At 42.3% G+C, this 12344-nt stretch overlaps 1 protein-coding gene across 6 annotated transcripts in view; it reads right to left on the bottom strand.

The window, feature by feature from the left end:
* The window catches only part of reps1 (RALBP1 associated Eps domain containing 1), a 59537-nt gene that overhangs the window by 31340 nt on the left and 15853 nt on the right, over nt 1-12344 (bottom strand). For 5 of the 6 annotated variants that reach the window (XM_041173242.1, XM_041173234.1, XM_041173251.1 and 2 more), the window contains 4 exons: nt 10700-10899; nt 9865-9955; nt 6408-6532; nt 5321-5483 (listed from right to left, as the gene is read on the bottom strand). In XM_041173242.1, the coding sequence (XP_041029176.1) occupies nt 5321-5483; nt 6408-6532; nt 9865-9955; nt 10700-10837 (517 nt within the window). In that variant the 5' untranslated portion in view covers nt 10838-10899. Of the gene's footprint in view, nt 1-5320; nt 5484-6407; nt 6533-9864; nt 9956-10699; nt 10900-12344 lie in introns of those variants that run through there. The other variant, XM_041173264.1, reaches the window with a different exon arrangement.

Below are 12344 nucleotides of genomic sequence, written 5' to 3' on the forward strand. Positions count from 1 at the left end.
TTACTGACCAATCTGCCATGTGGGACCTTGTCAAATGCCTTGCTAAAATCCACATACACAACATCCACTGCACAACCCTCATCAACCCTCGTCACTTCCTCAAAGAATTCAATCAAATTTGTGAGGCAAGGCCTTCTTTTAACAAATCCATGCTGACCATCCCTGACTAGTCCATGCCTTTCCACATGACAGTTAATCCTATCTCTCAGGATTGATTCTACTAATTTGCTCACCACCGATGTAAGACTAACTGGCCTGTAATTGTTTGGCATTTCCTTTGATCCCTTTTTAAACAATGGAACTATGTTTGAATTTCTCCAGTCCTCCAGTACCTCCCCTGTATCTAGTGAAGATTGGAAAATCATCCTCAGTATCTGCTATCTCCTCCCTGACTTCCTCCAGCAGCCTGAGAAACAATCCATCTGGCCCCTAGTAACTTATCAACTTTCAAGGATTTCAACCCCTCGAGTACTTCCTCTCTCTTTATCACTATCCTGTCCAATATCTCGCAGTGTTCCTCCTGGACTACTATATCTACACCCTCCCTTTCCTTTCTAAACAAGGAGACAAAATATTCATTCAAAACCCTTCTCACAGCCTCTGCATCTACACACAAGTTTCCATCTTCATCTCTGATAGTCCCACTTTTTCCTTAACTAACCTTTTAGCATTAATGTATTGGTAAAACATCTTTGGGTTATCTTTAACTTTACTTGCTAATCTTTTTTCATGCCCTCTCTTTGAACTCCTTATTTCCTTTTTTACTTTGTCCCTGCACTTCCTATATTCGTCTAGGCTATCTGCAGTGCTTAGTTCTTTGGGCCGATCGTATGCTTTTTTTTTCTGTTTGATCTTCCCCTGTATTCCTCTAGACAACCAGGGAGGTCTAGATTTGGCAGAGCCACTCTTATTTTTGTAGGGGACATGTCTACTTTGTACAATTAGGATCTCACTTTTTAATGTTTCCCATTGGTTTTCCACTGTTTTATCCTCCAGCAGTGCTGTCCAGTCCACCTCAGCCAAGTCCCTTCTCATTTCTGCAAAATTTGCCTTCCCCCAGTTCAAGACTTTTGCTCCTGCCTTGTCTCTGTCCTTTTCCATGGTAATGCTAAATCTAACTGAATTGTGATCACTGTCCCTGATATGGTCGCCAACTGTCACTTTACCCACTTGTCCTTCTTCGTTCCCCAAGACTAGGTCTAGAATTGCATCTCCTCTCATTGGGTTTGTCACTAATTGGTTGAAAAATTTTTGCTGGACACACTGCATGACTTTTTCTCCCTCAGTGCCCCTTATATTGTTTGAATCCCAGTTGATATTAGGATAGTTGAAGTCTCCTACTATTATTGCCCTCTTGTTCTTACAAGCAGAAATTTGCCTACATATTTGTTCTTCTATCTCCCTTTCACTATTTGGGGGGGTGGGGGGAGGGTGGTCTGTAGTATACTCCCAGGAGTGTGACTGCCCCTTTTCTATTTCTGAGCTCAATCCATAGAACCTCGTTTGTTGACCCATTTAGTATATCATCCCTTCTAACAACTGTAATTGATTCTTTAACCATTAGTGCTACCACCCACCCCCTCTTTTTTATCTCCTACTCTAGCATGTCTGAAGACGCTATAACCAGAGATATTAAGCTGCCAGTTTTGTCCCTCCTTTAGCCAGGTCTCCGTTATAGCAATGACATCCTGCTGCCATGTGTCTACCTGTGCCCTTAACTCATCTACCTTGTTTGTAATACTCCTTGCATTGAAGTATAAACAGTTTAACACCATCAATTTCCCTTGCTGGACACTTTGTAAACTTTGCTTCTCCTGTAACTCCATGTCTATCACAACATCCCTAGCTAGCTAATGTTCTACCTCCATTTTTCTGATCTGCCTCTGACCTATCTGATCCTACTCCTGGGATCCCATCCCCCTGCCACACTAGTTTAAATACTCCCCAACAGAACTAGCAAAAGCCCCCTGCAAGGACTCTGGTCCCAGCTCTGCTTGGGTGCAGCCCGTCCGGTTTGTACAGGTCCCATCTTCCCCAGAACCAGTCCCAGTGCCTCAAGAATCTGAATCCCTCCCGGCTACACCATCTCTCCAGCCGCGTGTTCAACTGGTCTATCTTAGCTCTGTGTGCACAGTATCAGAATGGGAAAAACGCTTGATGTGGCTTTCTCCTTGCTTACACTTAAAAGATAGTGCCACTTTATTTAGAAGCAGTGATTTCTCTCCTCTGTCACATCCAGCCCTTCTTTTCAGGTTTTAGCGCAGAATACATTTTCAAACTCAGCAAGATCTTCGCATTCATCTAGCAATGGTAAACAATATTACGTTGGTACCCGGAAGTGGTTAATATGTAGCTCTTTCTCCAGGAAACGTAGTGTTCCTATTTTCAGTACTTCTGCCGTGCATGTTCAGATGACCAAAGGTCGAGGGTCTCACTAACAGTTAGTGATAGTTTAACATAGATCTCCCAGTAGATCTGTTTCTGCTGTTGGTAAATTAGCACAATGGACGGTGAACAATATCTTTCTTAAATCTCAGCTGCAGTTGCATCCTTCGTGTGTATTAACAGGCTGCCTGATTGTCCGCACACATTCCACAGCCCACTTAATGCATTACTTGGTATTTTGCTGGGGGGGGGGGGAAGAGAGAGAGAGAGAGAGAGAGAGAGAGAGAGAGAGAGAGAGAGAGAGAGAGAGAAGAGCAGCATGGGGGCAGCTAAAAAGCTTTATTGCCAACTAAAAAGTCCAGATCTAGGAAAGTCTTTGTTCGACCTCCAGTTTGGGGTGGAAGGGAAAATGACATTTGGATCCCGTACTGTTTTGAAACATAAAGGCACTCAAGATTTTGAGATTTTCCACCTCAAATTGAAGCCAATAATCCAAGCAGCAAATCTTAAACTGAGGCTGCGGTCACTGAACTTATGAATGAGGAGGAATAGGCCACTCAGCCCCACTCTGCCATTCAATACGATCCTAGCTGATCTGACTGTAGCCTCAACTCCACATTCCCACCTCCCCCAATAACCTTTCGCCCCCTTTTTTAAAATCAAGAATCTATCTGCCACCTCTTAAAATATTCAAAGGCACTGTTTCCACCACCTTTCGAGGAAGAGAGAGTGTTCCAAAGACACAGGAGCCCCAGGGGAAAATCTTCTCATCTGTCTTAAACGGGCGACCCCTTACTTTTAAACAGTGAGCCCTCGTTCTAGATTCTCCCGCAAGAGGAAAAATCCATTCCAATCTTGACCCTGTCGAGGCCACTCAGGATCTTATATTTCAATCAAGTCATTTCTTACTCATCTGAACTCCAGCGGATACAAGTCTCGCCTGTCCAAGTTTCCTCGTAAGACCACCCGCTCTTTCCAGGTAGCTGTCTAGTAAACTTTCTCTGAACTGCTTCCAATGCTTTTACATCCTTCCTTAAATAAGGAGACCAATACGGTGCACAGTATTCCAGATGTGGTCGCACCAGTGCCCCGTGGAACTGAAACATAACCTCCCTACCTTTGTGTTCAATTCCCCTCACAATAAACCGTACCATTCTTTCAGCTTTCCTCATTACTTGCTGTACCTACATACTAACCTTTGGAGATTCATGCACTGGGACACCCAGATCCCTCTGAATCTCTCACTGTTTAGATAATATGCTTCCCTTTTTCTTCTTCCTGCCAAAATAGACAATTTCACATTTGCCCACATTATACTCCATTTGCCAGGTCTTTGTCCACTCACTTAACCTACCTATATCCCTTTGTAGCCTCCTTGTGTCCTCTTCATAACTCACTTTCCAGCCTATCTTGATGTCATCAGAAAATTTAGCAACTCCATCCAAGTCATTTATATTAATTGTAACAAGTTGAGGCCTCAGCACTGATCCCTGTGGCACACCACTTGTTACGTCTTGCCAACCAGAAAATGACCCATTTATGCCTACTCTGTTTCCAGTTAGCTAGCCAATCTTCTATCCATGCCAATATGTTAGCCCCTACACCACGAGCTTTTATTTTCTGTAATAACCATTGAGGTGGCACTTTATCAAATGCCATCTGGAAATCTAAGCTCAGTACATCCACCACACGTTACTTCTTCAAAGAACTCCAAAAACTTGGTCAAACACAATTTCCCTTTCACAAAACCATGTTGACTCTGCCTGATTGCCTAGATTTTTTCGGAGTGCCCTGCTATAACGTCTTTAATAATAGTTTCTAACATTTTCCCTATGACAGATATTAAGCGAACTGGCCTGTAGTTTCTGCTTTCTGTCTCCCTCCCTTTTTGAATAAAGAAGTCATTTGCCAATCTATTGGAACCTTCCCCAAATCTAGGGAATTTTGGAAAATTAAAACCAAAGCATCAATTATCTCACCTGCTACTTCTTTTAAGACCCTAGGATGAAGTCCATCAGGACTCGGGGACTTGTCAGCCTGCAGTTCCAGCAATTTACTCAGTACCACTTCCCTGGTGATTGTAATTTTCATGAATTTTACCCTCCCTTCCATTCCCTGACTTACAGATATTTCTGGGATGTTACTTGTATCCTCTATAGTGAAGACCAATGCAAAATACCTGTTCAATTAATTTGCCATCTCCTTATTTTCCGTTATTATTATTATTGTTGTAGCTTGCCAGGCCATTGCACCTTCAATTAAAGGCCATGAAAATACTGCCCCCTTGCATGTACTTAAACTCACATGAAATATGCTAGTGATGCAACACCAATGACGAGCTTTTTTCTAATACTGCCTGACCTGCTTTGCACACCTAGCAATTTTAACTTCAAAAATCATCAGCACGTGCGCTAAGCTTACTTCTACTGTTCAAAACAGTGAGCATTTTTGCTAACTTTTGAATTGTGCTAGGTTTATCCTTACATTGATAAACAGTGGGGTAACTTTGCAAAATGCCAGTAGAATTAATTGTTTGTATTAAATATCGTCATAAAACATTGTTCAGCAGCAAGTGTGCTTCTTAACGATAACACAGGAATATGATGAATTCAACACACGGTCTTTGTGATATATTGCTGCTGTTATGGCAACAGCAACTTACAAGATGGAGCCGGTGATTCCTTCTGAGGAAGCAAAATAGCTGGAAAGGATTGCAATCTACTTTAACATTTACACTTCTTGGAAACTGTGAATTTATTTGTCAACGACTACTGATGAAGCCCCAGGGAGGAAGAAAAATAAGTAAGTTAATGGTTCATTTAACTGAAGTTAAACAAAGTTTAATGGCGACACTTCATCTCTAATGCAGAGATTATACAATTACTTCAGCAGAAAGATGCAAAGGCTGGACACAGCCTCTGGTTTGCAAACATACCTGGAATAAAGCCATTCAAGTCTGGCTGAATGTTCTTAAACTGGTTAATATAATATTGTCTCTGCTCATCTGTAATCTTCCAAGGATCATCGTAACCACTAGACTGTCTGCGAATTTCCATGGCATTTGTAGCAGATGCCACAGTCCTGACTGTTGTATGCTCCTGCAAAAACAATCACAAGGTGAGCATTATTTTGAACCGCAGATCAAACTCTTGCCGGACACCGGACAATACTAGAGTTTGAGTTAACCAATCTGACGTGCTGGCTGAACCGAAACAAGAACGTGACTTGACAACCTGACTCAGCAAGTCAAAGTTAACGTTTCCCTTTAAACGATGTATGCAAGGTCAGGGTTTCAGGTGCTAAGTTTCATTGCTACAAAAGATCTGAAAGATCCAGCCCTATTAATTAGGGAAAACAAGATCTCTAACTTGTTGGGGCATTAAGTTTATATAAAGGGAAAGCTAAATTGTCTACAAATGTCTTATTTAGGTAGTGGACAAAAATATACTTGGGGCTGCAAACCTTTACCTTTCCTTTAGAAGAAAGGAATAATTAGATCAATAAAAACAATTTGCTGGTAACTCAAGAATGCGATTTTGCAGTATTTGTCTGGAAACTCATTGCTGTAATTTTCATAACAGGACAGAGAGCTGGACCAATAATCCAGTGAACGCTACCAAGTCAATTTTAGAATTTTAATTCATTTAAAAAAAATGGAAATAAAAAGCTAGCTTCACTAAAAGTAGCCATGAAATTGTCTGAAAAATCCAATATGCATTGCTTAATATAGACAATGGTGGGCAGGGGTTGCAGGTCATTCAGATTCACATGACAAAGTGTCATCGGACTTCCACCATCCTATACACTCACTATTGAATCCCTTAACCCTGGGTTTGCTTCTTAAAGCAACACAGCAGGTGTTAGCATGAAATCCTTCTCTCCCACTCCCCCACTTCCCATCTAGTGTTCAAAAAGTGCCCACATGTCCTCAATCAGTATAATTTATCATGTAATTGACAGAAAACACCAACTTCAGTGGGTACAGCAAATAGCTTCACAATTTGCTAAGGCTCTTTCCTTACCTGAATGGAGGCCGGATGCATTGCAGGAAGCGTGCTGCTAGGGGGAGTGTCAGTGAAACTCACCCAGTTCTCTTGGTTGGGAGGGGGAGAGTGGGCAGGCCACATTCCATCACCAGCAGCTGATCCTAGAATGCAAGAGGGACAAAAATGAAATGTTTGACATTGAAGAGCAAGATCTGAAGAAATTATATAGCAAATGGAATAAAATGAAAGCCTAGTGTAATCAAATGAAAGATTTCAAAAGTATACAGGAGGTCAAACTGCTCGAGAAAATAAGCAGAACAGCAGATATCATGAACAGCTGTGCAGGATAGGCACGCTGGGAACCTACTGAATGCAGAGTTCAATATCACCTTCATGAATCATACATTTGTGTTAATTTCACAGAAATCAAGCACACCCCTTTTTAATAATGGCAACCATTGCTATTAATTGCTTCAAACCACGAGGCCACTGGTTTGTGGTTTTCACCAACCAAGCTGTAGCTAGTAAAAATTCCGGAATCCACTGCAATAAAGATGTAATTTGAGCCAGTGCCTCTGCCCCCAACATAAACAAACCCTGGTTAATCTAACAGCAGGGGATACAAACATTCATTATGGAGTCTAGTACACAAACTTTGGGCTCCTTCAATGGGCAAAGGCACCAGGTCAGGTGATACTGAGCGACACAGAACCAGGGATGGTGCCAGAGTCAATCTATGCTAACAACTAACTTCAGCTAGGTCATCAGGATTGCTGCTACAACTGGCAATGATGGGGGGCAGTTCAGACAATGTGTTTGTGGACAACTGGTCTCCAGTGACCTCTGCTGGAAGGTGCAGATATGCATTCAAGCTCGTAGACAGGTCAGTTATAATGCTATTCTACAATAACCTGCTACCATTCATTGTCAGGTCTCTTGTTGGAAGCATGGCCAATTAGTCGAGGTAGAGTTACCAGCACCTGTGAAGCTGCATCCCAACACAAGTTAGAGTCTTCAGGAAGGAAGGGGAAAAGGAAAGAAAACTAGAGATGGGCAATATGTGGCTCCAACACAAGGCAAGTATTTTTTTCTCTTAGTAGAATCAGCTCGATACTTATATAAGTCTGTTAAATTAGCAAATCGTTGGAAACTCCATTCAGGAACGCTGAGGCCAGCTAAGTATTCTAGTTGCTGTAATGTAAATGGAGATTTAGTAAACCAAAGGGATTTGATGTACATTTTCCACTAAGGCAGACAGCAACATTACATTTGCTTGCAGGAATTCTGCCCATTAAAAAAAACTAACTATTTTCATCCATGTTATTTTATTACACATTTAAACCGTTCACCGACAGAGACATCTGTACTCATCTCACATCAACCAAAATTACATTGGCTTACACAGAAGTAGGAAACTTGTAGTTTTGGGATTATGTGAACCAATGACTAATTCCCTTTAACAAACAACAATCACCGAAATAAAAACTTGTATTCAGGGCTTAAAATATGTTATGTAAAGGTTAACCGGGTAGACAAAGAGAAGCTATTTCCACTTGTGGGCGAGATCAGTACTAAGCGCCATAAATTTAAGATGGCCATCAATAAATTCAACTGGGAAAAGAGACTTCTGAATTCCTTGAGAGTACTGAGAATGTGGAGCTCACTACCACAAGCAGTGAGGCAAACAGTAGAGATGCATTTGAGGGCAAGTTAGATAAGCACGAGGAGAAAGGGATAGAAGGATATGTTGATAAGGTAAGGTGAAGTAGGGAGAGAGGAGATTTGTATGGAGCATGGATCACTTGGGTCAAGTGGCCTGTCTCTGTGCTGTAAATTCTATGTATTTATAGCACCCTTAATGTAAAACCTTCCACTGGGAGTTTCACTGTAGTGTTATCAAACGACATTTGTCACTGAACCACCCAGGGAGATATTAGGGTAGATAGCCAAAAGCTTGATCGAAGGAGGAGAGTGAGGTTAAGGGTTTAGGAAGGGAGATCCACAGCTTAGGGTTTAAGCAGCTAAAGGCACAACTTCCAATGGTGAAGTGATTAAAATCAGGGATACTCAAAAGGCCAGAATTACTGGAATGCAGAGATCTCAAAGGGCTGTAGGACTGGAGGAGATTACAGAGATTGAAGGGGGTGAGGCAATGGAAGAATTTGAAAACAAGGAGGAGAATTTTAAAATTGAACCATTGCTGGGCTGGGAGCCAATTTAGGTCAGTGAGCACAGGCGAGATCAAGGAGCGAGACTGTGTGAGAATTAACATACAGAGAGTAAACCACAGAGCAAGGTCCTTTCTTATTCAAGGCACCTATGTAATCGCCACCCTCAGGGCCTGTGCTATTGATGGTGCAAATGGAGGCCAATATCCCAAAACAAGCACCCACCACCTCCAGGCTTTGGGTAGATAGCTTATCTATTATCCTACAATCAGGGCAATTAGGAATGGGCAATAAATGCTGGCCCAGCCAGCGCCAACCACATCCTGTGAAAGAATAAAAAAAAGTGTTGAGGTCCAAAACAGAATTTTCTCATGGCTTCACCCTCACCTCTTCCTGAAATGACCTACCAGTTGTGAAAGCTGTAGATGACTGCAGCTTGTAACTAGTGACTAACCATTTAAAAATATATTTTTTCATTCATGGGATGTGGGCGTCACTGGCTAGGCCAGCATTTATTGCCCATCTCTAACTGCCTTGTTCAGAGGGCATTTAAGAGTCAACCACATTCATGTGTATCTGGAGTCACATGTAGGTAGTCAGACCAGGTAAGGTCAGCAGATTTCCTTCCCTAAGGACATTAATGAACCAGGTGGGTTTTTACAACAATCAACAATGGTCATCATTAGACTTTTAATTCCAGATTTTTATTGAATTCAAATTCCATCATCTGCCGTGGCGGGATTTGAACCCCGATCCCCAGAGCATTACCCTGGGTCTCTGGATTACTAGTCCAGCTATAATACCACTACGCCATCAGCTCCCCCATTAAAGATAGACATTTAATTCTAGTTCTTTTTTTAATACTTAAACTGAACGTTTAGAAATCCATTGACATCCACATGAAACTTGAAGCAAAAAAAATTAAGTTGCAGGAAGTATTAAAATTCAGTCTGAGTATAGAGGAGATAGTAGGCAGTTAAGGGAAAGAACAGTAACAAACCAGCATAAAAAGCAAGAAAATTACAAAGAAACTAAAGCTCTGAAATGTACTGACGTCATTCTTATTGTTCCAAGTGGCTTTGACTTTGCGGCTCAAGTTGCAAAAATGACACCTTCTCTCTGCTCGCTGGAGAACGGCACTCTCCAATCTCCGTATGCAGAAGCACAGCGAGCATATCCACCTATATGCAGGGAAAACAACTGGGTGCTTCAAGGGTTTTACTGAATGCATCAGCAGCTTCCACCTTGTCACCCTCAACTTAACTGCTGCTCAATACCTAAACGTGCTTCTCCAAAGGAGGTCCAGTTCCCTGCTTGAGTATTACCTCCACTTGGATGCTGCTTGCTGTGTTTCCTCCAGGCAACTGGTGAAGATGGTGGCGACTGATGAGGAGAGATGACTGGGGATGTAGAATCCTAAGAGTGAAAAGGGGAGGGGAAAAAGAATTCAGACAAGTAACCTGTTGCATCACATATCAAGAAACATCTGCAGAAATTAACCAGTGCTGATTAATTTTAAATCACAAGTTAGGATTTATGTAACAACAGTTTAATTGCCTTGACACTGAGTACGTGGGCTCCTGTTCACAGAACAATGGAAAGCTTCATCGTACATTCCAACTCTGACCTTCTGTGCAGAGGGAGAGGGCTAACTGAAGAGAGCTTGAATCTTGTTGAAAAGAGAGACATGTTGCCGAAGCTTTTCATCTTTCACACATCAGGGCATAGGCGAGCATCGAACCCCGATCCCCAGAGCATTACCCTGGGTCTCTGGATTATTAGTCCAGCTATAATACCACTACGCCATCAGCTCCCCCATTAAAGATAGACATTCAATTCTAGTTCTTTTTTTAATACTTAAACTGAACGTTTAGAAATCCATTGACATCTACATGAAACTTGAAGCAAAAGAAATTAAGTTGCAGGAAGTATTAAAATTCAGTCTGACTATAGAGGAGTTAGTTTCAACGACTCGCCAACAAATCAGCACCCCTTTCTCCTGCAGCCTGAATTGTTGCGACGGTTTGGAGATTGGAAATTCTTGTATTCGTCCTGATGAGCGAAAGATGAAAAGGTTCAGCAACATGTCTCCCTTTTCAGCAAGATTCAAGTCCTGCACCACCATGAGGAGAAAGAGAGAATTCTCCGGATTTGCCATACCTGCCGTTCTGTTGATGTCACTCGCTGTGCTATCACATCATGAGGCACACTGGTGGAGACCTTTTTGACTTGTGTCCTGCTGGGGGGTGGAGGGATGACACTGGTGTATGTGCCCTGACTGTCAGGATCAGAATACATAGATGCGTGCCTCAGCTACTGCTTATTCTCAGAAACGGCAGAATAGGATAAGGGATCCTTCACTGTTAGGGAAAAGAAATGGTTAAACGGTACATAGTGGTGAGGGTGGAACAGAATACTATATTGTATTTATTTGTTGAACTTAGCTTTAAATCATACTGCAGACAAAAGGCAAAATATTTTGTGGCACAGTTTTACCCATTAAAATTTCTGTAATTAAAAAGCTTTCGATAACTGAGCTGAAAGGTGTTATTGCATTAAACCTAATCTGGTTATTAGGCAGTTTAACGGCATGCTAATCTCTGCAAAATAAAAAAAAAAGCCATGCTAACAGCGACAGAGCCTATTTAGATACATGTCCTTGATGCTGCAGGAGATGCAGGCTAGTGTTCCACTGGGAGCAGAAAGGCGGCTCCCCACAGAGGACAGAGTCAGTGACCCCCTAGATACCATCCGTTCCTGTGGCTGGTGCAACAGCTGGAAGCAGATTACTATCCCCACAAAATGATAAAACAGGGCAGAACAGATTTTCAGTGTCCACGGCTGTCTGCAGTTTATGAGCTGAGATAGTGTCTGTACCCAAACGTCCTGACTTACAGATACTGTCTGACCTGCTGTGCATTTCTAGATTTTTATTGCCTGTCAGTGCTGTACTTATATACTGCAGTCCACACCAGTCACATATCTGTAGTTAGCCAGTTTCAGCAATGAATGATTGAAATTCCCCATCTCTTCTTCCAACCCCCTCCAATTTATTTTCCCCTCCTTTATTCCTGTAACAACTATTACTAATTCACTTGGGACAGAGGTCATCACTGCTGTGCCAAGATGTCGCACTTGGTCATAGCAGTAAAGCCAGATGAGTTAGAGCTGCAAGGAGGGCCTAGTCAGTTTAAAGCTAGTATTTCACTTTGTGACTGATGGCAGTTCATTAAAGGCCCCAGCCTATGTAAATTCCTGAGATGTTCAATTGAATTAACACCGCCAAGATCCAATCCTGCATCAGCACACCCACACACAAATATAATAAAACCATCATTCATACAATCACCATATAGACAAAAAGTTAAAAACATATGGATTCAAAACCAGGGGGACAAGTTGGATTGCTGCCATGACTACATTTGTGGAGGTTGACATAATCGAATAACTAAAACAGATTTGGTCTTTGACCTGATACATTTGTTAAACATGAAGTGCAAAGAAACTGCAGCCTGGATTTCAGCCTGGCGACGAGTTCTGTGCAGGGGGAGGGATCTGTTGTGGAGGTCAGGAAACCTGGAATAACGCCCCGCAGAATTAAACCGAAGCGCTCCTTTAAACTGTTTCCTGTGGAGTGGTCACTGGTGGGAAGTCTGTTCACAAGGGCAAAACCTACAAGAGCAGGTAGGTGTATTGGCAGAGCGAGAGAGATGGTGCGTGATTGACTGGGTACCTTGCTGCCCCTGGAGAAAACACTCCTACTCCTGACCCACAAGCAATGGCGCAGGCATCATGGGCTCAGCCC

This window comes from Carcharodon carcharias, chromosome 2 (assembly GCF_017639515.1).
Source record: "Carcharodon carcharias isolate sCarCar2 chromosome 2, sCarCar2.pri, whole genome shotgun sequence".
NCBI lineage: Eukaryota > Metazoa > Chordata > Chondrichthyes > Lamniformes > Lamnidae > Carcharodon > Carcharodon carcharias.